Source organism: Panthera pardus, unplaced genomic scaffold (assembly GCF_024362965.1).
Source record: "Panthera pardus isolate Hobbes unplaced genomic scaffold, ASM2436296v1 HiC_scaffold_27, whole genome shotgun sequence".
In the NCBI taxonomy this organism is placed as follows: Eukaryota; Metazoa; Chordata; class Mammalia; order Carnivora; family Felidae; genus Panthera; species Panthera pardus.
This window is the reverse complement of record NW_026526843.1, coordinates 40,810,693-40,836,860: the sequence shown is the minus strand read 5'-3', so window position 1 is coordinate 40,836,860 and position 26,168 is coordinate 40,810,693. Positions and strand designations below refer to the sequence as shown.

General features: G+C 35.6%; 1 protein-coding gene across 1 annotated transcript in view; it reads left to right on the top strand.

Annotated features, from left to right (window-relative positions):
• RADX (RPA1 related single stranded DNA binding protein, X-linked) overlaps positions 1 to 26,168 on the top strand; it is a 70,128-nt gene that overhangs the window by 28,250 nt on the left and 15,710 nt on the right. The window contains exons 7-12 of the mRNA XM_019435694.2: positions 602 to 706; positions 1,795 to 1,959; positions 3,201 to 3,361; positions 4,183 to 4,361; positions 10,119 to 10,189; positions 23,615 to 23,905. Of these exons, the coding sequence (XP_019291239.1) occupies positions 602 to 706; positions 1,795 to 1,959; positions 3,201 to 3,361; positions 4,183 to 4,361; positions 10,119 to 10,189; positions 23,615 to 23,905 (972 nt within the window). The remainder of the gene's footprint in view (positions 1 to 601; positions 707 to 1,794; positions 1,960 to 3,200; positions 3,362 to 4,182; positions 4,362 to 10,118; positions 10,190 to 23,614; positions 23,906 to 26,168) is intronic.

Here is a 26,168-nt window from a genome sequence, read left to right as displayed (position 1 = left end):
ATTCAGCAAGGTGAATAGAAGAGAATAGGTTGTATAAGCCCTGTCATGAGGCTTAAGGTCTAATTAAGATAAACACCTGCATAAACAAATTTAAGTTAATAATGCATACCCCTATCTGGTGGAAGGAGAGTAATTCAGGGATCAGTGTTAGATTGGGTTAATCAGTAAAAGCATCCTGGAGAAACTAAGCTTTTTTTTCTCTGTAGGAAATAACTATTCATACTCAGTTGTGTGCCTGATTAGAAAGACTGTTGCAGTCTTCAACTGTGCAGCAAGCAGTGACTTCAGTTAGGTGCAGCCATTGTACTTTCTAAAGGAAAAGTAAGTGTTAGATCCCATATCTAAAGGAAAAGGTTAACTGTTAGATCCTTGTTGTTCCAAGTGTGGTCACAGGACCTGCAACACTAGTATCACCTCGAGCTTATTAGAAGTAGAGAATCTCAGGCCCCACTCTGAAACTACTGATTCTTAATTTGCATTTTAACAACTGTCCCAGGTGATTCCTATGTTTATTAAGGTTTGAGAGGTACTGTGTTAGATCCTGATCTTGATATGTCCTCTTTGAAATGCAGAAGTTATTTCCTGTTTCCATTTTCTACAGTGACATATTTCGTGTGTACTCAGTTGAAACTTGTCAGGAATGATGCTCAAGTACCTAAACTGCTTTACCTAACCACTACAAATGAGAGCCGAGTGTTTCTTACTGGTGAGCAATTTGTTTATATTTTATTGGAGATGTAATATATTTTCTACTGACTAAGTTAACGTTTACATTAAAACATTTGACCACAAGATAGCTTTATTTTAATTTCCTTAATCATTGCGAGAATGTTTTAACAAAGAATATTTAGCCCATGAAATATATTGCTTCTGAATTATTTATGACTGAAGCAATGATTTTCTGACTCACTGGAGAATTGCTTTGATGTCCTTTGGTTAACTTCTAATTCCTACCTGATGTAAGGTAGATAATCATAAATTGCTTGATAGATTGAAGATTGTTAGGCCCTATATCACAATATTGATACAATTAACTATTTTTAAATACTAACTAAAAATATGAATCAGATTTTGGTCCCTGATCTCAAATTTTACTTACATAGCAAGAAGAGTCTCACTAGTTGTCTACAAGTACATTATTTTTCTCTATTCTTTCTTATAACAGGGTCAAAACAATAAAGATAAAAGGTTCCAAATGAGTAAAGAAATAGTGTGGTGTGTTTACTAAAATACTACCATGTTAATCATTAAGAAATTTGTCAATAGAAGAATCCTAGGAAGGATGTAATACACATCTTTGTCAACACTTCCTTTTATAAATACTAACAATATCAGATATAAATGGCACTGTTAAGTATGTTTTAAGAACATGAATTTAAATGCTGATCTATATTATAGGCTATTCATTTTCAACATGATGCCATACCTTTAGGTGAATACATGATTTAAAAATCAATTTTTAAGAAGATGCCAACCATTTTGATAGTTAGAAAAATCCAGATTATTAGTTTTTTTTGTTATGACTTTTCAGTATCCTATAGATAGCTACACTTTAGTCCACTTAAACTCTAATATGTCTGATTTCCTTCTCAATTTAGGATTGGTTTAGTGTCTGATAATTTTTGTATACATATCAAGTGTAATCTGCTACACGGTGAATAAGTGAACTTGACTTCTTTTCTTGGTGACATAAGAGACTATTGTAATATTAAACTGTTTTTATACAAAAAAATCCTTTAAGTTTATTACAGCGATTTTTTTTCTCATTTTTTGGTTTTACCCTTCTTACAAAAGGTCACAGAGGCCAGCCATACACCAACGATATCAAGGTAAAAAACTTTATTCATTGGATTAAAACAAGGACTGATTCTGAGGAAGTGAGGACTACTGTTATTGGTGGATATTACCCCTATCCACCAGTGCCAGAGACATTTTCGAAGTATAGTAATTCTGTCAAAGGTACTAAGTAATTGCTAGTTATGTATATGTTTATGTGCTATGTATATGTATATCGTAACGTGTAACAACACTCACTGATAAAAATTTTGTCTTTATTAAGACCTAAAAATACGTGTGGTGACTCCTAAAGGTTAATACTTGGATTTTATTAGATTAGAATAAGGGAGAACATAGATGATGACTAACTGGGCATCATATCTTGATTTAATGTTACTGAGATCAAATCTGACTTTAATAGATCCCAATTCCTATGACATTACCTAGAGAGACTAAAGATATCAAAGGAGACACTGGATAATTTGATATCAAGATATTGACACTGTATTATGTTACTCTTGTGGAATGATACATATTGGATATTACACAATTGAGCACTATCTTTAAATAAAAATGACACCAAAATAAATTAGATGCAGAACAAGTACTGATAAAAAGCCTAACATTAATTTATTTTAGAAGAATTAGATATGATGGTTGAAAAGTTTAAAATAAATGCATTCTTTTTTTTTAAGCTGTGGGATAATTGCATGGTTCGGGGGAAAAAAAGAGAAACTTTAAAATACTAATCTATCATCTTCTAAATACTGGCATCGTCTTGTACTTCATTATGCCAGCAATACATAATATATGGTTGTGTATATTAAAATGTGTGTTTCTGTGCACTTTATAGTTTGAAATATGTAAATTACAATTGACCCTTGAACAACACAGGTTTGAACTATACAGATCCACTTCTATGCAACTTTTTCAGTAAATATACATACAGTACTGTAAATGTTTTTTCTTACGATTTTTTAAATAACATTTTCTTTTCTCTAAGTTACTTTATTGTATGTGCTTATCAGCTGTATGTTGTCACTAAGGCTTGTGGTCAATGGTAGTCTATTAGTAAAGTTTTGGGGGAGTCAAAAGTTATACATGGATTTTGGTCTTCATGGGATTTGGTTCCCTTAACTCCCATGTTGTTCAAGGGTCAGCTGTCCATTCAGTATGTAAAATTTGTTTAAAATCAAGACTCCAGGCTAAAAAACTGTATCACAGTTTAACTGATAAGTATATTTTGCCTATTTTATAAAAATTACATAAGGGATGATGCCAAGTATAAAAAGAAATCTCACAAATTTAACTTATATAGCAAGTTTATGATTCCATACTGTAAAATGACATTGCAAATCTAATTCTTATTTTTATCATTTCAGTTCTTTAAAACTTACAGTTTCTTTGGAATTATTCTTTTTCAGTTGAGTCGCTCTTGACAGCTATAAGTGAAGTGAGGAAGGAGATTGAAGACTTGCAGTATAGGGAACAAAAGCGCATTGCAATTCAGGGGATAATTACTGTTATAAAGTATATCCCCCATGCCACTGCAACTGAAAATGCCTCAGCATCAGAAACACTTCGGGTATGGTGCCAGAGAATTAATAGCATATCTTTGAAAGCACTGTGATCAAAATTACAATCGGTACCTTGTACGTTTTATTCTGAACTCACATGTATTGACTCTTGATGATAGTAAACCTCAGAAAAAAAAATCATTTGTTTTTTTGTTTATTTCCTTTTTCTATCATTTATTTTGGAGCAGGCTGGGCTAAAGGTCACAGCCTCTGATATTTCCCAAGGCCCTCAAAACTTGGTGTTTTGTTTTTGCTTTGTGCATAATTGAATCCCATTGTGATTCTCTTTATTTAAATTCCCAGGTGGTATATATGATTATTCCATTCCTTTTGTCCAGGCCAGAGAAGTATAGGAACACTTTCACAGGAAGTTTTTACCTTTATATTTGGCATGGCAGTCTCACCCAGATTTTGTAAGAGGTAGCAATGACTTTGGTATGATAAAGGTTCTAGTAGAAAAGGCCACTACTGGAATCTAGGCACAATCAAGACAAATAAGTTAATTTTTTCCCTGAATTTATATTTGTAAAAATTATTTCTAAGGTTTATATTCATGGAAATAAGTATCTAATTCAATTTTTCAGTTATACAAGCATAAGAAAAACTTTTGTTTATCTTCCTTTAAAAAAATGTTTAATACCAGTTGCATTAATTAGGATAAATATAATCCTATCTATAAATTAGCTTTATAAAAAGCACTTTTATGTTGTAAAATGTTGTCATAAATCTTAAGATTATAAAAAATGGGTAAACTAAAATTATACAATCTTTTAAGAAAAATATTTTTTTTAATTAGTTTAAAATGTTTTCTCTGAATTTTTGGTTTTAGAATGCTAACCGACCCTCAACATCCCAAGCAACTAGAAAAGAAAATCAAAGTCAGGAAAGAGATAATAATAAACAATATCAAGATGATGATCCTATGGGCTCTCAGTATTTTCCAGCTACACATGAAAGTTTGAGCCCTACCAAGAAAAAAAGAATTCTGCAAGGGCCATGTGCCAAATTGTAAGTCATTTGTATTAAGTATACACATAGCATATTAATTGTTTTGGCTTATTTCTACCCTGTAAAATGACCAATTATACTAGAAGTGGTATTAGTTTTCTAGGGCTGCTGAATTCCAAGATCAAGATACTGGCAGAGTGACTTCCTTCTGAGGGCTGTGAGGAAGAATCTGTTCCATGCCTCCCCCCTAGCTTCTGGTGGTTACTGGAAATCTTTGGCATTCCTTGGCTTCTAGAAGCATCACTCCAATCTCTGTCTTCACCTTCACATGGAATTTTCCCCTGTGTGTGTATCTGTGTTCAAATTTTCTCTTCTTGTAAGGACACCAGCCATATTAGATTAGGGACGTGCTCTGGAGTACTGATCTACTCCAGTAAGATTTCATCTTAAGCAATTATATCTTCATTGATCCTGTTTCCAAATAAGGTCACATTCTGAGGGTTGTTGAAAATGTAATTGGTTATATATTAGTCCTACTGGTATTTAGTAGGGACATAATTCAGCCCATAATAGTCTGCCATCTGGTCCCTAAAAATTCATATCCTTTTCACATGTAAAATACATTCAACCCATAATAACATCCCAGAAAGTCTTAAATCATACCACCATCAACTCTGAGTCTAAACTCTCATCTAAGCATCATCTAAATCATATGCGGATGAAGTGCAGAGTGATTCATCCTGGGGCAAAATTCTTTACATCTGTGAGCCTGTGAAACTAGACCTGTTTATCTGTCCAAAACACAACAATGGGACAAACATAGGATAAGCATCCCCATTTCAAAAGGGAGAAATTGGAAGGGAAGGGGGTCATGAGTCACAAGCAAATTGAAAGCCTAGTAGTATCAGGACTTTACCCTCAGGATCATTGTCCCATTTCTTGAAGGATAACACATGATCACAGCTGAATATCTCTTATCAACTCATTTCCTGAATAGAATCCTAGACAGCCCTTTCTTCATTTCATCCTACCTATGTCCCTTTCAGTCCAAGCTAGTAGCATGCCTACTGAGATGATTGATTGGATCCACAAATCACAAACCTAATCTCTTGGGCAAAGGACTGTCCAACAACACCCTTGGTGTTCCCTCCAGAGGAAGCTTTCTAATTTTTTGCAGTATAGATAAGCTGAGAATTTTCCAAATATCAAAGCTCTGGTTCCTTTTTTGTTAATAATTTTATTTTCAATTTCTCTCTCCCTTCTTGTATTGTACTGTAAGCAATAAGGAGAAACCAGGCTCCCCTTCACCACTTTGCTTAGAAATCTCTTCACCTAAATATGCAAGTTGATTGCATACAGGTTTCACCTGCCATTCAGCACAATTCAGCCAAGATTTCTGCCACTTCATAACAAGGATCACCCTTCATCCAGTTTCCAATAACCCATTCCTCATTTCTGTCTGAAACCTAACCAGAAGTACTTCTTACATTCATATTTCTAGCAACATTCTGTTCATAATGATATATATATTCTCCAAGACAACAAGTTTTCTCTACAGCTCTCTTCTTTCTGAGCCCTCAACAAAGTCTCCTTCAAAATCCATATTTCTACAGACATTGTCTTCAAGAAAATCTAGAGTTTTTCTAATATTCACCTCAAAACTCTTTCAGCCTCCATGTAATACTCAATCCCAAAGCCACTTCCCCATTTTAAATTATTTGTTACAGTAGCACTCCACTGTACTGGTGGTAGTGCTGGTAACCAAAATCTGCATTAATTTTCTAGGGCTGCTATAATGAAGTACTACAAACTGTATGGCTTAAACAATGGAAAAGTACTGTCTCACAGTTCTGTAAGCTAGAAGACCAAGATCAAAGTGTCCACAGGGTCAGTTTGTTTTAAGGACTTTGAGAAGGAATCTACCCCTTGCTTTTCCCCTAGCATCTGTTGGTTTGCTGGCAATCTTTGTCATTCTGTGGCTTGTAGAAATATCACCCCCACTCTGTGTCTATGTCTAAATTCTCCCTTTTCAAAAGGACATCAGATACGTTTGATGAGGGGTCTACCCTACCCCAGTATGACTTTAACTTAACTAATTTATATCTTCAGTGAAATTATATCCAAATAAGATTACATTCTGAGGTACTGGCGGTTAGGACTTCAACAGGAAATTTGGAGGAGATACAATTCAACCCATAACAGAAGCCCTCTTACCTGCTACACTCGGCATGGACTAAGTGACAATGAGTTTAAAAAGGAGGAATTACAAACAATACATTTTATTTAAGTATTTTACTTGAATTTAAAATATTATAGCTTACATTTGTTCACCAGTTATCTAAGCATGAATCTTTCCTATATAAAATTCATCCACTATGAATCATAAATGATTAACAGATTTGATTTTTCTAAAGTAGAAGGATAACCAAGACAAAGATTAAGGAAGTTTCCTTCTAATCCTAGCTTTCTAAATTTTTCTCATGAATGTGAGTTGAATTTTGTCAAATGTTTATACTGAATCTGTTGATCTGTTGAGTTTTATTTTCTTTTCATGTAGTTAATTAAATTAATTTTTTGAGTATTGGATCATCCATGCATTCCTAGAATGAGTGTTACTACTTTTTTAAATGTTTAGAATTAATGTTCAATGAAACTATCTGGATCAGAGGCTTTTTTGGGAAGATTGTGATTTAATTTTTCTAATAGATTTTAGAATATTAATATTTTCTATTCCTTTGTCAGTTTTATTTTTCAAAGAATTTGATATTTACCTCTAGATTGTAATATTTTTGGTATAAAATTATTCATAAGATCTTATTGTCTTATATTTCTGTACAATCTATATTAATGTCCCCTTTTAACTCCTGATACTTGTAATTTGTGTTTTCTTTTTTTCTGAATCAGTGTTGCTATTCTTTTTCTAGCTACTTGAGCTAGATACTTAAGTCTTTGAATTTTGGCTCTTCTTTTCTAATATATGCATCTAATGCTGTATATTTCTAGGCACTGCTTTAGCTACCTACTACTTCAATTTTCAGGTAATTAAAAACAATTTTTAGTTTTCCGTGTGATTCTTCTTTGACTCATGGGGAAGTGTATAGTTTAATTTCTAGTCACTTAAGGATTTCTAGTTAACTTTTTTGTTATTTACCTCAGCTTATCCACTCTGGAAAGAGAAAATATTGTGGATTATTTTCATCCCTTGAAATGCGTTGACTTTCCTTAAGTTGATCATATGGTCAGTTTTGGTAAATGCTTCATATGTACCCGAAAATAATGTGAATTCTTTCAATGTTGGATACAGTGTTCTATTATGTAAATTAGGTCCAAGGATATTGATTGTGTTGATTATATCTTTTGTATCCTTACTTATTTTCTGTCTGCTTTTTCCATCAACTAATGAGACAGGTGTGTTAACATCCACTATGATTAAAGATATATTTCTCCTGTTCTGTTTTTGTTTAATATATATTGGAAATATGTTACTGGATACATATTTAGAATTGTGGTATCTTCCTGATAGATTGCTCTCTTTGTTACTATGAAATTTCCTTTATCTGTCACAGTGTTTTCTGCCTCAAAGTCTGCTTTGTCTAATGCTAATATACCTGTAGCAATTGCCTTTTGATTAGGCCTTTAACAGTATATTCCATCCATCTTACTTTGAACCTGTGTCTTCGCATTTAAGGTTGTCACTTTTAAGTAGCACGTAATTGGTTTTTTAATCTTATATAGCAATCTTTGTCTTTTACTTAAACTATTTGTTCCCTGTATTAGTGAAGTTAGTGATATATTTGGGTTTATATCAATTTTTGTACTGCTTAATCAAAGAGTTTTAATTATTCAGTTTCCCCTCTTTTGGTTACATGTTGTTGAGTGGTTACTCTATAAATTACAGTCTGAACACTTAATTTATTGTAGTTAAATGCAAATTATTGTCCTATATTCCTGATAATGCTAGAACCTTAGAACACTTTAACTCCATTTATAACCATTTTAATTATTTTTGACTTGGAGGAATCTAAGATGCAGAAAAGATAAAATATAGCATTTATACATGTGTGTATATATATTAAGTACCTTTAATTTCTTTGCGTGAGACACTTTCTAAGACTTCAATAATATTAATTATAATCCTGTTACGCAGATGAGGGAATGGCATTTTTTAGCATCTGCATGACTTTTATCTAAGGTTGATAAGTTCATGAAAAGGACAAGGTTAGAGTATAACTTCCAGCCTGTGACATAATTCTATACTATTCTGCCCCTACCCAGCATATGCAGTGTTCTCTTCTTTTAGCTCTTTTCCCTTTCTTCCTCTGTTATTTTTCTATACTTTTTATCTTTTCACTTTTAATTTTTTTTTTGTTTCCTCAGTTGATACCCATTGACATTGTATACCTCCACTTCTGTCATTTAGCCCCTTACCTTTAAGACATTTATGTCATACAAATTACATATTCCAGTAAAAATCTCCTAAGCCACTTTTTTAAAACTTCTGTACAATGTAATAATGCTATTAGGGTTTGGGAAACTATTTCGTCTAATTTGTTTCAGATGGAAAAAGTCACTTCCTAATCACATGTATTAAAAAGTAGATACATGCTGTTAAAGGATCTCAAGATACATGTAATTTAACTATTTTTTTAGTTAGATTACTTTCACAGTTGATGTTTTCAGCTTTCTAATTTCTGGAGATACCAAATTTTTGGTGATTAAAAAAAGGTAAAATTACAACTATAATTATGCCTTTATTTTCAGGGGTTTAAAGGTAAAGAAATGGATGCATTCTTCCTTCATGAAAGCTGCTTCTTTTTAGTTCATTAATATATCTCACTAGCAAAGTAACAAATACTACCATTGTAAGAAAAAAAATCCATTGATAAAATAAGTTGAGCAATATTATGGTGGCATTCAACAATATGACATTTCTGTTTTACTGTATGCTTTTAGTTGTGGAAATAAAACAATAGAAAAATCTCATCACAGGAATATGCTGATAGCCCACAAGATGGAAATCTTTCCTTATAAAAGTAGGCTTCTCCTCAGTTTCAAAATAAGATACTTCCCTTTTCCTCCATTTATTACAGTTCAGTAAAATGTTATTGAGTAGATATTCTATAGAGATACAAAAATAAATAAAGTCTATACTTTTGTAGAGCTTATAGCAGAATCTGGTGGGAAAGACAGACTCATAAGCCTGTAATTTCAATACAGAGTGATGAATGCTATGATAGACGTTTATTTCTGGTGCTATGACAGCATGTACAAGGAGCAGTGAGCCTTGACTAGAGATCAAGGATGGCTTCTTTTAGGAAATAATGCTGGAGTTAAATTTCAAAAGAGGAATACGAACTGGAAGGAGCATAGGCTTGTAGAAAACTTTGAATTGAAGCTAGAGAATTAGGCCAGATGGTTTCCCAGAATATTTGAACAAAGCAACGATGAAAATAGGCCATTGAACTAATTTTTAAATTTCTGTCCAAAAGAATGAAATATATACACACATATATTATATATATATATATATCCATATTTCATTGAAATTTAACAAAGATAAATACTTCCTTTTGTGGGATTCTCCTTATTAAAAGAATATTTAAATCTACTGAAGTATTTGAATTATGTTATATATGCATGTTTATTCATAATATGAATATATGCTCCTTAATTTTTTAATGCAGTGCTTTAAGAAACTAAACCAATACAATTTCTAAATCTATTGAGTTAGAATAAATTCTGAATGGACCAATTAGTTTTTTTTTCATTGAAGTCTCTTTTTGTAACTATTGGTTATCCTTTTTTTATCTTTTGTAGAATTCCTGTACCTCAGCCAGAAACTTCTGCACAAAGAGGAAATAGACCTGACACACCAAACATTTTCCAATGTATGTTGCTTTGATGATGTTGATTATTATTTTTGAAATCTTTATGGAACATTATTATATACAGATTACTGTTTGCTTTGATTCTGCATTCTTTGTGTCATGCCTATGTTTAGCACGATAGAAGTACTTTAAATAAAAAAGAGGTTAGAGTGGAAGAGAGCCAAAGCATAAGAGACTCTTAAAAACTGAGAACAAACTGAGGGTTGATGGGGCGTGGGAGGGAGGGAAAGGTGGGTGATGGGTATTGAGGAGGGCACCTTTTGGGATGAGCACTGGGTGTTGTATGGAAACCAGTTCGACAATAAACTTCATATATTGGGAAAAAAAAAGAAAGTGAATATAGCTGAAGATGAGCAAGGCTGGTGTTAGTGACAAATACTGAAGATTAGCCTTCTTATTGGGGTAGAAAAAAAGATATGTAGATGGCTAATTTGTAATGAAAATTAAAATAAAACCTACAGTTGCTAAATAAAAAACAAGCAAAAAAAAGAAAATAACATATTTTGTTTTGGATTGAAAGAAAAAAAACCCAACTTGTCAAGCCACATTACACCAAAAATGATATCATCTCTGGAATTGAAATAAAAATATTTCATTTAAAAAAAAAAAAAGAAGTACTTTAAATAGATTTATAGATAGTTGTTTTTCTTTTGTTTTTTATTTATATTAGTTTAGGTCCTTGTCAAAATCCTGGTCCCAACTTTAAAATAATTTGGTATCATCACCAAAGTGGAAGTAAATGTAAACAAATTTATACTTAGCAATTTGTTTATTTGACAGTATGTCCGGTCAGATATACTGTTTTTAATTGCCAGAAGAATAAAGTAGGAAGTTTAAATTTTATTTGAAAATAAATATAGGTAAAGCTTAAATAAATATAGGTAAAGCTTTCTTTGCTATTGGGTTGACTGGTTTGAATATTTGGCTCATTTCTGAAGTAATTTTGTAGGACAATTTAGTGCCTCAGAGTGATTGGTTTAAATCTGGTCTTATAAGGGGTCATCTCGCTGGACTAGACTTTTTAACACTTTATGTCTTTTGTGCTCTTTGAGTTATTCTTTATTTTATTTTTTTAATGTTTGTTTATTTTTGAGAGAGAGAGAGAGAGAGAAAGAGTGAGAGTGGGGGAAGAGTGGAGACAGAGACACAGAATCTAAAGCAGGCTCCAGGCTCTGAGCTATCATCACAGAGCCTGATGCGGGGCTCAAACTCACAAGCAATGAGATCATGACCTGAGCTGAAATCGAACGCTCAACTGACTGAGCTACCCACGAGCCCCTTGAGTTGTTCTTATTTTGCGGTTGATTTCTTGTCAGTCTGGCAGATTAAAAGCCCATGAAAGGATCTGAAGTCTGCATCCCCCCCACCAAAATTAAAGCATAGAGAATAAGGGAAGAATCATTATACTATAAATATATGACAAAGCTCAGAGCAAGAATGAAAAATCCTTGGGTGCTAGAAATAAAACATCTTAAATTTAGTAGTGAGTAGGAACTAAAATTAAAACTGCTCTTGGGCATTTCAGAACTGGATAGAGACCTGAATGATTATAGGCTGAGGTATAATAATTATATGGCAAGGAGAGTCCAGACCACAGGCCTCCTGCATGTGAAGTAGAACTAAAATAATGTTGGAAGTTTATGAAGGACCAGAGAAAGTATGTCCATTGGTGTGGGGAAGTATCAAGGAGCTTTCTTTATCCTCTGGACAATAGTTAGGAAAAAGTCACCTGAGAGAAATTGGAATCTTAGACCTGTGCAACGTGGAGGTGTGGTCACAGTTCAGTGGACTATAATGGTGAGGACACTGAGCTAAGGAGTTAACAGTAATATCTGATCTCAAATCAGTGAAACCCTTAAGGTCTTGACAAGGGTAGGTGTGAAACTGCCTCAAAGAGGCATCTTATAACCTAGGGTATTTGGGACTCCCATAGAAAATGTAGAAAATTCATGATTAAAAAAATTACAGATTTGCCAAGAAAATGAACCACTTTGAGGCAATGTGATCAGATGTAATATGTAGGGAAAATTTATAGCCTAGGAACTAGAAATATGAAACCAATCAGAAAGAGGCTTTCAAGTAAATACATGTTTAAAAGGTTAAAGGAGTGAATAGAAACCATAAGGCATATATTTACAATGGGTTGAAGAGGAAGCAAATGTAGATGAAGAGAGAATTAGAACATTTGGAAGATAGGTACAGAGGAAATCACACCAGAGATAGGTAAAGAGTTTGGCAAGGTAAAAGAAAAGAATAATGTATGTAACCAAACAAAGATCACACTCCCAATATTATGGAAATGTGTGTAATTAATTAGTAAACATCTGGGAAACTGGCATGGTGGATAGGGTGAGAAGGTTCAATTTATATCTAATAAAAGTTCCAAGAAGACAGAATAATCAAGAAGAATCAATATTTGAAGGATACATTTTCAAAATTAAGGATTATATGTTAATCATTAGGTTGAAGGATCACAATGAATCCTGAGCAGAAGAATTAAATTCATATGCAGATGCATCGTAGTGAACCTCCACTGCATCACAGATAGTAAATATCTTAAAAACTGCCAGAAAGAGGGGCGCCTGGGTGGCTCAGTCAGTTAAGTGGTTAAGCGTCTGACTTCAGTTCAGGTCATGATCTCATGACTTGTGAGTTTGAGCCCCATGTCGGGCCCTATGCTGACAGCTCAGAACCTGGAGCCTACTTTACTGTCTCTGTCTCTGTCTCTGTCAGAGACAGTCTCTGTCTCTGTCTCTCTCTGCCTGTCCCCTGCTCGCTCACTCTCTCAGATATAAAAATTAAAAAAATTTAAATCTTAAATTGCCAGACAGAAAACACATTTTCATCTACAAAAGAAATATAATTAGACTGGAAGATTTCTTACCAGCAACAATAGATGCCTTAGATAATGGAAAATGTCTTCAAAATCTTGAAAGAAAATGTTTTCCAACCTAGAATTCTATGTCTATCTAAACAAACTTTGAGGGTGAAATATATATATATTTTTAGATATTCAGAGACTGTGAGAGTTATTACTCATATTGTCTCAATGAGAGTTACTAAAGAATGAAAATAAACCAAATAAGTATCAAAATGCTAGAAGAAATTATGAGGAAAGAAGTTGGTGAAATATTGGTAAATATAACTAAAAATAGGCAGTAAAAATTAATAACTATGGTAAATAATTTCATGTGATTTGAAACAAAGTAAAACTAAAATACTATTTAAAATAAGATAGGTGGGAAGATGAGAAAACATTGTTAGGTCATTTTATCTTTATTGAGAAAGGAAGTGATTGATGATCTGTAGGCTTTGTAATTTCAAACATGAAAGTTAAATTTTTAAGGGCATGCTGAAAGAATAGGTATAGGGGGTATAACTTTCAAAGCAGCACAGAAAAAAAAGGGGAATTGTGAAAATTTGATCAGGACAATGGAAGGTAGAAAAGAAAATGCATGATTAAGAAAAACCACAAAATTATATAGCACAAATAATTCCAAATACATCAACAATTTCAACAAATGAAAACATGTTAAGCTTTCATGCATCAGTTTTAAAAATTAATCTAGTTATATGCTGCATATAAGAGACACACTTGGGGCACCTGGGTGACTCAGTCGGTTAAGAATATTATACTGTTTACAACTGTCGAGGAAAACATGCTAATCCTAAATGTGTAGGTACCTTACAATAAAGCTTCTAGGTAAATGGCAACTGACAAATTGAGTGGAGAAACAGACAAATCCACAATTATGTTTAAGGACTTTAACATCCCTTTCCCAAGAATTGATAGGAAAAACTAGACAGTAAATCAGTAAGAATATATAACATTATCAACCAACTTGACATAATATTTATAAAACACTCTACCTAATAATGGCAGAATACATATTCTTTTCAAGTACACATGGAACATTTACCAAGATTAACCATAATGTGGCCATAAAAAAAGTTTCAATATGTTTAAAGGAATCTAATGGTATGTTAACTAACTTATATTTAAATAAAATTAAAAAAAAAATCTAATGGAGAAAATCAAACCCAAATTAAACAGACAGAAATTCTATATGTCATCAATTCCAAGATATCCATTTTTGCATATTTTAACATCTCTGATACTGGGATGCACATTCCAAAATGAATTTTACATCATTATTTAATTGGCAATCTATTTTTTTAGTGGCACATGAAATAATGACGTGTTTTAAAATTTGCAGCATTTTATTGTATTTTTAAATATTTTATTTTTAAGTAATTCAAATCCCAATATCAAGAGTCACATGTTCTACTGACTGAGCCAGCCAGGCACCCCTATACCATTTTAGAGTCAGTAAAATACGAGAATAAAATTACAAACAAATTAGTGAAATATAAAACAAAAAAGAGAATAGTGGAACGTAAAGCTGGTTCTCTTAAGAGATTTACACAGTAGAGAAATCTCTAGCAATACTGACCAAGAATAAAAAAGAAAACTACAAATGAACAGTTGTAGTAATGAAAGAGTATAAAACTTATAACTGTTTTTAAAACTACAAGAGGGTATTATAATTTAATTTGTACACATTTCTAAGAACGTCCAAAGCCAAACTATTTATTTTTCATAGATACATATATAGGAATCTATTCTGGAATGGAAAGATATATAGCTAATTAATGATATAAGTTGTCTCTAGGGGAGGAAAGAAGAGAATGTGGCCAGGAAGGGTAAAGAAAGGTGATTTAAAACTCATCTTAAGTGTTCTGTTTATTTTATTATTTTATTCATATTTTATCTGAAGCATCCTGATGTGAGCAAACCAAATTCAAATAATTTATGAGACCATGGAAAAATTTGACCACAATATTTGATAATACATTACAATTATTATTATTAATAGTGTTATGATATCATGTTTTTTGTTTTAAGAAGTCCTTTAAAGATACACGTTGAATTATTTATGGGTAAAATGATATCTCAAAGATTTGCTTTAAAAAGAACAGTAGGTTTGGGAGTACATAGAATATACATGAAAGAAGGGTGGCCATGTGGTGATAAATGTTAAAACTGGATGGTAGAATCATGGGGATTCGTTGTACTCTCCTACCTACTGTTGATGTTTTAAAACTTATATAGTAAAATATGTGACAGTATTTGAAGCAAAGATGGCAAAATATAAGTCTGAAAATGTGAATTCTGGGTGTTGGATATACTGGTATTTACTATGGTATTCTATGTATTTTTCCAATGTTTCTGTCTAAAAAAATAAAAGATAAGTTTAAAACACTAGAGTATACAGGTGATACTTGAACTAATTCTTAAAAGATGAATAGACGTTTGTCAAATTAGCCAAGTGTATATAAGCCTACAAGAGTTTTAGCATAGGTACAAAGATAAGACATTTCATGGAAATCTCATGGAACCACCAACTGTTGTGGTGTTGCTAGAGGATAAAGTGTAAGGCAGGGAGTAGTCAAATGGCTGAAGAAATATTAAAGATCGACATTAACGGAGGACCTAGTATGCCATATGAAGAAACTTGGACTTTATTCTCTAGTCACTAAGGGAGAGATTTTGGAAAACATTAAGAGGCATAATTTGATTTGCATTTTATTTTATTTAAAATAAGTAAATGGTTTTATTTTTTCATTTTTTTTTAATATGAAATTTATTTTCAAATTGGTTTCCATACAACACCCAGTGCTTACCCCAAAAGGTGCCCTCCTCAATACCCATCACCCACCCTCCCCTCCCTCCCACGCCCCATCAACCCTCAGTTTGTTCTCAGTTTTTAACAGTCTCTTATGCTTTGGCTCTCTCCCTCTCTAGCCTCTTTTTTTTTTTCTTCCCCTCCCCCATAGATATCTGTTAAGTTTCTCAGGATCGACATAAGAGTGAAAACATGGTATCTGTCTTTCTCTCTATGACTTATTTCACTTAATACTCTCCAGTTCCATCCACGTGGCTACAAAGGGCCATATTTCATTCTTTCTCATTGCCACATAGTATTCCATTGTGTATATAAACCACAATTTCTTTATCCATTCATCAGTTGATGGACATTTAGGCTCTTTCCATAATTTGGCTACTGTTGAGAGTGCTGCTATAAACATTGGGGTACAAGTGCCCCTATGCATCAGCACTCCTGTATCCCTTGGGTAAATTCCTAGCAGTGCTATTGCTGGGTCATAGAGTAGGTCTATTTTTAATTTTCTGAGGAAACTCCACACTGCTTTCCAGAGCGGCTGCACCAGTTTGCATTCCCACCAACAGTGCAAGAGGGTTCCCGTTTCTCCACATCCTCTCCAGCATCTATAGTCTCCTGGTTTGTTCATTCTGGCCACTCTGACTGGCGTGAGGTGATATCTGAGTGTGGTTTTGATTTCTATTTCCCTGATGAAGAGCGACGTTGAGCATCTTTTCATGTGTCTGTTGGCCATCTGGATGTCTTCTTTAGAGAAGTGTCTATTCATGTTTTCTGCCCATTTCTTCACTGGATTATTTGTTTTTCGGGTGTGGAGTTTGGTGAGCTCTTTATAGATTTTGGATACTAGCCCTTTGTCCGATATGTCATTTGCAAATATCTTTTCCCATTCCGTTGGTTGCCTTTTAGTTTTGTTGATTCTTTCCTTTGCTGTGCAGAAGCTTTTTATCTTCATGAGGTCCCAATAGTTCATTTTTGCTTTTAATTCCCTTGCCTTTGGGGATGTGTCAAGTAAGAAATTGCTGCGGCTGAGGTCAGAGGTCTTTTCCTGCTTTCTCCTCTAGGGTTTTGATGGTTTCCTGTCTCACATTCACGTCCTTTAACCATTTTGAGCTAATTTTTGTGAATGGTGTAAGAAAGTGGTCTAGTCTCATCCTTCTGCATGTTGCTGACCAGTTCTCCCAGCACCATTTGTTAAAGAGACTGTCTTTTTTCCATTGGATACTCTTTCCTGCTTTGTCAAACATTAGTTGGCCATACGTTTGTGGGTCTAGTTCTGGGGTTTCTATTCTATTCCATTGGTCTCTGTGTCTGTTTTTGTGCCAATACCATGCTGTCTTGATGATTACAGCTTTGTAGTAGAGGCTAAAGTCTGGGATTGTGATGCCTCCTGCTTTGGTCTTCTTCTTCAAAATGACTTTGGCTGTTCGGGGCCTTTTATGGTTCCATAAGAATTTTAGGATTGCTTGTTCTAGCTTCGAGAACAATGCTGGTGCAATTTTGATTGAGATTGCATTGAATGTGTAGATAGCTTTGGGTGGTATTGACATTTTAACAATATTTATTCTTCCAACCCATGAGCATGGAATGTTTTTCCATTTCTTTATATCTCTCTCTATAGTTTTCAGCATACAGATCTTTTACATCTTTGGTTACGTTTATTCCTAGGTATTTTATGCTTCTTTTTTTTTTCAATATATGAAATTTATTGTCAAATTGGTTTCCATACAACACCCTGTGCTTATTGAGGGCCCTCAATACCCATCACCCACCCTCCCCTCCCTCCCACCCCCCATCAACCCTCAGTTTGTTCTCAGTTTTTAACAGTCTCTTATGCTTTGGCTCTCTCCCACTGTAACCTCTTTTTTTTTTCCTTCCCCTCCCCCATGGGTTTCTGTTAAGTTTCTCAGGAGCCACATAAGAGTGAAACCATATGGTATCTGTCTTTCTCTGTATGGCTTATTTCACTTAGCATCACACTCTCCAGTTCCATCCACGTTGCTACAAAAGGCCATATTTCATTCTTTCTCATTGCCACGTAGTATTCCATTGTGTATATAAACCACAATTTCTTTATCCATTCATCAGTTGATGAACATTTAGTCTCTTTCCATAATTTGGCTTTTGTTGAGAGTGCTGCTATAAACATTGGGGTACAAGTGCCCCTATGCATCAGCACTCCTGTATCCCTTGGGTAAATTCCTAGCAGTGCTATTGCTGGGTCATAGATTAGGTCTATTTTTAATTTTCTGAGGAACCTCCACACTGCTTTCCAGAGCGGCTGCACCAATTTGCATTCCCACCAGCAGTGCAAGAGGGTTCCCGTTTCTCCACATCCTCTCTAGCATCTATAGTCTCCTGATTTGTTCATTTTGGCCACTCTGACTGGCGTGAGGTGATATCTGAGTGTGGTTTTGATTTGTATTTCCCTGATGAGGAGCGACGTTGAGCATCTTTTCATGTGCCTGCTGGCCATCCGGATGTCTTCTTTAGAGAAGTGTCTATTCATGTTTTCTGCCCATTTCTTCACTGGGTTATTTGTTTTTCGGGTGTGGAGTTTGGTGAGCTCTTTATAGATTTTGGATACTAGCCCTTTGTCTGATATGTCATTTGCAAATATCTTTTCCCATTCCGTTGGTTGCCTTTTAGTTTTGTTGGTTGTTTCCTTTGCTGTGCAGAAGCTTTTTATCTTCATAAGGTCCCAGTAATTCACTTTTGCTTTTAATTCCCTTGCCTTTGGGGATGTGCCGAGTAAGAGATTGCTACGGCTGAGGTCAGAGAGGTCTTTTCCTGCTTTCTCCTCTAGGGTTTTGATGGTTTCCTGTCTCACATTCACGTCCTTTATCCATTTTGAGTTTATGTTTGTGAATGGTGTGAGAAAGTGGTCTAGTTTCAACCTTCTGCATGTTGCTGTCCAGTTCTCCCAGCACCATTTGTTAAAGAGACTGTCTTTTTTCCATTGGATGTTCTTTCCTGCTTTGTCAAAGATGAGTTGGCCATACGTTTGTGGGTCTAGTTCTGGGGTTTCTATTCTATTCCATTGGTCTCTGTGTCTGTTTTTGTGCCAATACCATGCTGTCTTGATGATTACAGCTTTGTAGTAGAGGCTAAAGTCTGGGATTGTGATGCCTCCTGCTTTGGTCTTCTTCTTCAAAATTACTTTGGCTATTCGGGGCCTTTTGTCGTTCCATATGAATTTTAGAATTGCTTGTTCTAGCTTCGAGAAGAATGCTGGTGCAATTTTGATTGGGATTGCATTGAATGTGTAGATAGCTTTGGGTAGTATTGACATTTTGACAATATTTATTCTTCCAATCTATGAGCAGGGAATGTCTTTCCATTTCTTTATATCTTCTTCAATTACCTTCATAAGCTTTCTATAGTTTTCAGCATACAGATCTTTTACATCTTTGGTTAGATTTATTCCTAGGTATTTTATGCTTCTTGGTGCAATTGTGAATGGGATCAGTTTTTTTATTTGTCTTTCTGTTGCTTCATTGTTAGTGTATAAGAATGCAACTGATTTCTGTACATTGATTTTGTATCCTGCAACTTTGCTGAATTCATGTATCAGTTCTAGCAGACTTTTGGTGGAGTCTATTGGATTTTCCATGTATAATATCATGTCATCTGCAAAAAGCGAAAGCTTGACTTCATCTTTGCCAATTTGGATGCCTTTGATTTCCTTTTGTTGTCTGATTGCTGGTGCTAGAACTTCCAACACTATGTTAAACAACAGCAGTGAGAGTGGGCATCCCTGTCATGTTCCTGATCTCAGGGAAAAAGCTCTCAGTTTTTCCCCATTGAGGATGATGTTAGCTGTGGGCTTTTCATAAATGGCTTTTATGATCTTTAAGTATGTTCCTTCTATCCCGACTTTCTCAAGGGTTTTTATTAAGAAAGGGTGCTGGATTTTGTCAAAGGCCTTTTCTGCATCGATTGACAGGATCATATGGTTCTTCTCTTTTCTTTTATTAATGTGATGTATCACGTTGATTGATTTGCGAATGTTGAACCAGCCCTGCATCCCAGGAATGAATCCCACTTGATCATGGTGAATAATTCTTTTTATATGCTGTTGAATTCGATTTGCTAGTATCTTATTAAGAATTTTTGCATCCATATTCATCAGGGATATTGGCCTGTCGTTCTCTTTTTTTACTGGGTCTCTGTCTGGTTTAGGAATCAAAGTAATACTGGCTTCATAGAATGAGTCTGGAAGTTTTCCTTCCCTTTCTATTTCTTGGAATAGCTTGAGAAGGATAGGTATTATCTCTGCTTTAAACGTCTGGTAGAACTCCCCTGGGAAGCCATCTGGTCCTGGACTCTTATTTGTTGGGAGATTTTTGATAACCGATTCAATTTCTTCACTGGTTATGGGTCTGTTCAAGCTTTCTATTTCCTCCTGATTGAGTTTTGGAAGAGTGTGGGTGTTTAGGAATTTGTCCATTTCTTCCAGGTTGTCCAATTTGTTGGCATATAATTTTTCATAGTATTCCCTGATAATTGTTTGTATCTCTGAGGGATTGGTTGTAATAATCCCATTTTCATTCATGATTTTATCTATTTGGGTCATCTCCCTTTTCTTTTTGAGAAGCCTGGCTAGAGTTTTGTCAATTTTGTTTATTTTTCCAAAAAGCAACTCTTGGTTTCGTTGATCTGCTCTACAGTTTTTTTAGATGCTATATTGTTTATTTCTGCTCTGATCTTTATTATTTCTCTTCTTCTGCTGGGTTTAGGCTGCCTTTGCTGTTCTGCTTCTATTTCCTTTAGGTGTGCTGTTAGATTTTGTATTTGGGATTTTTCTTGTTTCTTGAGATAGGCCTGGTTTGCAATGTATTTTCCTCTCAGGACTGCCTTCGCTGAGTCCCAAAGCGTTTGGATTGTTGTATTTTCATTTTCGTTTGTTTCCATATATTTTTTAATTCATTCTCTAATTGCCTGGTTGACCCACTCATTCGTTAGTAGGGTGTTCTTTAACCTCCATGCTTTTGGAGGTTTTCCAGACTTTTTCCTGTGGTTGATTTCAACCTTCATAGCATTGTGGTCTGAAAGTATGCATGGTATAATTTCAATTCTTGTGAACTTATGAAGGGCTCTTTTGTGACCCAGTATATGATCTATCTTGGAGAATGTTCCATGTGCACTCGAGAAGAAAGTATATTCTGTTGCTTTGGGATGCAGAGTTCTAAATATATCTGTCAAGTCCATCTGATCCAATGTATCATTCAGGGCCCTTGTTTCTTTATTGACCGTGTGTCTAGATGATCTATCCATTGCTGTAAGTGGAGTGTTAAAGTCCCCTGCAATGACCACATTCTTATCAATAAGGTTGCTTATGTTTATGAGTAATTGTTTTATATATTTGGGGGCTGCGGTATTCGGAGCATAGACATTTATAATTGTTAGCTCTTCCTGATGGATAGACCCTGTAATTATTATATAATGTCCTTCTTCATCTCTTGTTACAGCCTTTAATTTAAAGTCTAGTTTGTCTGATATAAGTATGGCTACTCCAGCTTTCTTTTGGCTTCCAGTAGCATGATAAATAGTTCTCCATCCCCTCACTCTCAATCTAAAGGTGTCCTCAGATCTAAAATGAGTCTCTTGTAGACAGCAAATAGATGGGTCTTGTTTTTTTATCCATTCTGATACCCTATGTCTTTTGGTTGTCGCATTTAATCCATTTACATTCAGTGTTATTACAGAAAGATACGGGTTTAGAGTCATTGTGATGTCTGTATGTTTTATGCTTGTAGCGATGTCTCTGGTACTTTGTCTCACAGGATCCCCCTTAGGATCTCTTGTAGGGCTGGTTTAGTGGTGACAAATTCCTTCAGTTTTTGTTTGTTTGGGAAGACCTTTATCTCTCCTTCTATTCTAAATGACAGACTTGCTGGATAAAGGATTCTCAGCTGCATATTTTTTGTGTTTAGCACACTGAAGATCTCGTGCCAATCCTTTCTGGCCTGCCAAGTTTCAAAGGAGAGATCAGTCACGAGTCTTATAGGTCTCCCTTTATATGGGAGGGCACGTTTATCCCTTGCTGCTTTCAGAATTTTCTCTTTATCCTTGTATTTTGCCAGTTTCACTATGATATGTCGTGCAGAAGATCGATTCAAGTTACGTCTGAAGGGAGTTCTCTGTGCCTCTTGGATTTCAACGCCTTTTTCCTTCCCCAGTTCAGGGAAGTTCTCAGCTATTATTTCTTCAAGTACCCCTTCAGCACCTTTCCCTCTCTCTTCCTCCTCTGGGATACCAATTATGCGTATATTATTTTTTTTTAGTGTATCACTTAGTTCTCTAATTTTTCCCTCATACTCCTGGATTTTTTTATCTCTCTTTCTCTCAGCTTCCTCTTTTTCCATAACTTTATCTTCTAGTTCACCTATTCTCTCCTCTGCCTCTTCAATCCGAGCTGTCGTCGTTTCCATTTTGTTTTGCATTTCGTTTAAAGCGTTTTTCAGCTCCTCGTGACTGTTCCTTAGTCCCTTGATCTCTGTAGCAAGAGATTCTCTGCTGTCCTCTATACTGTTTTCAAGCCCAGCGATTAATTTTATGACTATTATTCTAAATTCACTTTCTGTTATATTATTTAAATCCTTTTTGATCAGTTCATTGGCTGTTGTTATTTCCTGGAGATTCTTCTGAGGGGAATTCTTCCGTTTGGTCATTTTGGATAATCCCTGGAGTGATGAGGACCTGCAGGGCACTTCCCCTGTGCTGTGGTGTATAACTGGAGTTGGTGGGCGGGGCCGCAGTCCGACCCGATGTCTGCCCCCAGCCCACTGCTGGGGCCACAGTCAGACTGGTGTGTGCCTTCTCTTCCCCTCTCCTAGGGGCGGGATTCACTGTGGGGTGGTGTGGCCCGTCTGGGCTACTTGCACACTGCCAGGCTTGTGGTGCTGGGATCTAGTGTATTAGCTGGGGTGGGTAGGCAAGGTGCACGGGGGCAGGAGGGGCAGGCTTAGCTCGCTTCTCCTTAGGTGATCCACTTCAGGAGGGGCCCTGTGGCAGCGGGAGGGAGTCAGATCCGCTGTGGGAGGTTTGGCTCCGCAGAAGCACAGAGTTGGGTATTTGAGCGGAGCGAGCAAGTTCCCTGGCAGGAACTGGTTCCCTTTGGGATTTTGGCTGGGGGATGGGCGAGGGAGATGGCGCTGGCGAGCGCCTTTGTTCCCTACCAAACTGAGCTTTGTCGTCCGGGGGCTCAGCAACTCTCCCTCCGTTCGTCCTCCAGCCTTCCCGCTTTCCGAGCAGAGCTGTTAACTTATGACCTCCCAGACCCTAAGTCGCGCTTGCTGTCGGAACACACTCCGTCCGACCCCTCCGCTTTTGCCAGCCAGACTCGGGGGCTCTGCTTGGCCGGTAGGCCACCCCTCTGCCCCGGCTCCCTCCCGCCAGTCCGTGGAACGCGCACCACCTTGCCGCCCTTCCTACCCTCTTCCATGGGCCTCTCATCTGCACTTGGCTCCGGAGCCTCCGTTCTGCTAATCCTCTGGCGGTTTTCTGGGTTATTTAGGCAGGTGTAGGTGGAATCTAAGTGATCAGCAGGACGTGCGGTGAGCCCAGCGTCCTCCTGTGCCGCCATCTTCCCTGATTCCTCAATTTATATTTTATAAGTGGTTTAATTGTTAAAGTTGACTAAACTATTCCTCCTTAATCTGTGCTTTTTTGTACTGAACGACTTAGTTTGTTTGATTTATAAATAAGGTCCATTGTGTCTGTCTCATTGTGTCTTTAACAGGTCGAGAAAGCACAAGCGCTGGTGTCCAAGGGAAAGCGAGAAAAACTATAAGCGATAGATGGGAAAGTCCGCTGTGGAGAGAGAAAAAGTTTGGCTTAATAGATCACTTGCATTATAGCTGTGTTCATCCTGAAAGTATTCCACGGAAATTTATTTTCGAGCAGAGAAAGTTTCTCACTGAGCAGTTTAATTCTCAGCCTGCAAAATACATACCACCAGAGGGAAGGCCTCCAAAACTTGAGGACTTTAAAAGTGCCCGAAGCCTTGGACATTTCGAAGTAACCATTCTAGGTAAGTCAAGTGTTATTTTCTTTGAAAATTGTTAACTTAATATATTTTCAATATAGATGATACTATTTTGCTTTAAGAAATTATGCTCCCCCCTCCAAAAGAAATAATGTCCAAGGAACGCTCCTGCTTGGCTCAAACCAAAGGAATGGAGCACTAACTCTGGAATACATTAAGCTCTGTGGGCTTTTAAACATTGGCAAGTCCTAGGAAAGTATTTGGGCAGAAGAGAATGGGAACCAAGGGAACTTTCCTCACCCCTGACAACCTGACTACTTCTAAAACTGATTTTGTTCTTTAGCCACCACTTTCTTGCTCATGTTTTCTGCCTCTTTCTTGGAGTATCTGAACTATTGAAAGGTAAAATGTAGGTTAAAGAAAAAAGGTACCAATCATACTAATCTAGAGAGGCTTCTATGAACAGAGATCTGTTTAGCCCCTGAAGAAAATAAAATTCTCAGCTAACTCAGGTTGTAACAGAAAGAAGCTACTTAAAAAACTTCCCTGGTCTGTAAGGGAAAATAAACTGATTTTTCTCAGGCAGTTCAAAACTGAGAAGTAGCTTTAAAACTTACATAAATTTAAAAGGCAACACTTTTTTTTTAAGAGAACAAACTGATGGTTACCACAGAGAAGGTGGGTGAGGGGAATGGATTAAATAGGTAACAGGGATTAAGGAGGACATTTGTTTTGATGAGCACTGAGTGTTGTACAGAAGTGTCAAATCGCTATATTATACCCCTGAAACTGGTATTACACTGTATGTTCACTAACTTGAATTTATATAAAAACTTTTTAAAAAGTCAACACATTCTTAAAGTTACATTTAATTTTACATTTGTTTCCAATGAATGAAAAATGTACACACACAAAAATTCCTAAAATAAAATCTTAGCCAAAATAAGCTATTCTCATAGTTAACAACAAAAAAAATGTATTTGTATTTGTATCTTAAGGGAAGGTCATGTTACCTTAAAATAAAAGAATGAGGAAAAGTCATTAGTAAATTAATGGCTGAAAGAAAATGCATTTCAAAGATTTTTGTATCTACAGCACTGGAATGCATTACCTTGACCTTTATCAAGATTCTTCCTCCTTTTTACTCTCTCCAACTCTCTCTTCTCTGCCTCCTCACACATAAGTATGTACATACATGTGATTGTGCATGTGTGAATAATCTATGAAAAGTAATGAATTTCCGCTGACTCTGTTAGACATGTGAGACCTAAGATTCAAATTTTTTTTTTTTACTAGACTACATTACTTGGTCTCTTTGTATCACTTAAAAGCAAGAATCAAATGTGAAGAGGGAAAATTTGTTATTCTGCCCAATCATCTCTAATCTATATTAGAATTATGCTGTTTTATATCCTACCCATTTTCGTGCTGTTTTATATCCTACCTGTTTTCAAGGACTTAAGGTGGTTTACAGGGATGAAATACAAGGAAAAATAAGCCACAGATGGATAAAACAAAACAATGTTTAAAAGGAAACAGAAAAAGTATGTTTTATTAGGTACTTGCAAACAACTAAATTACCATTTGGCAGTAATTTTTTGTGAGCTTTCTGGAAAGAAGAAATAAAGGGGATTCCTGATGAGGTATTTGATTTTAAAGTTAAAAGAAGTTTGGATATCATTTAGTCCTACCCCCTGGCTAGATAGAACCCAGGCCATGATTAGAAATCATGTCTCCTGAGTCTCTAAACGTATCTTCTATTTCAGAGAAAACAAACACTCATATATAGGAAGCCTGTTATTTTTTTCCTCTATCAAAACTCAAGTCTGAATTTACCATATGAAGTTCTTGTGTAAATAGCACAGAATAACAAATGGATGGATATTTGCAACTATAGTTTTCCTTTTTAAAATGTGGAATTGCTCTTCAGATAATTGAGTCTTACATCAACCTTATAATATATAATCAGTATAATAGTCAAATCTTAGTAAGACATTTCTGTAAAGGAGTATATTTTCGCCTTATTACAAAATCCAAGAATTTAGCTCTCTAATGGTTTAACTTAATACTGAAATGAAATCTAGAGAACTAATATAAATGATAGTGATTCACTGATTCTTATGGAATCTTGGTAGGAGGGGGTAACCTATCAAAATCATCTGAGGGGAGACCTTACCACACTCCTTAAAATTCTGGCATACTCCAGAGAAGCAGCCCATCCAGTCTCCCTTACCTACCTAAGGGAGACTTACAGCTACACTAGAGCCAATGACAACAGTGTGTCCAGCTTGTGAAGTATGCAACAGTG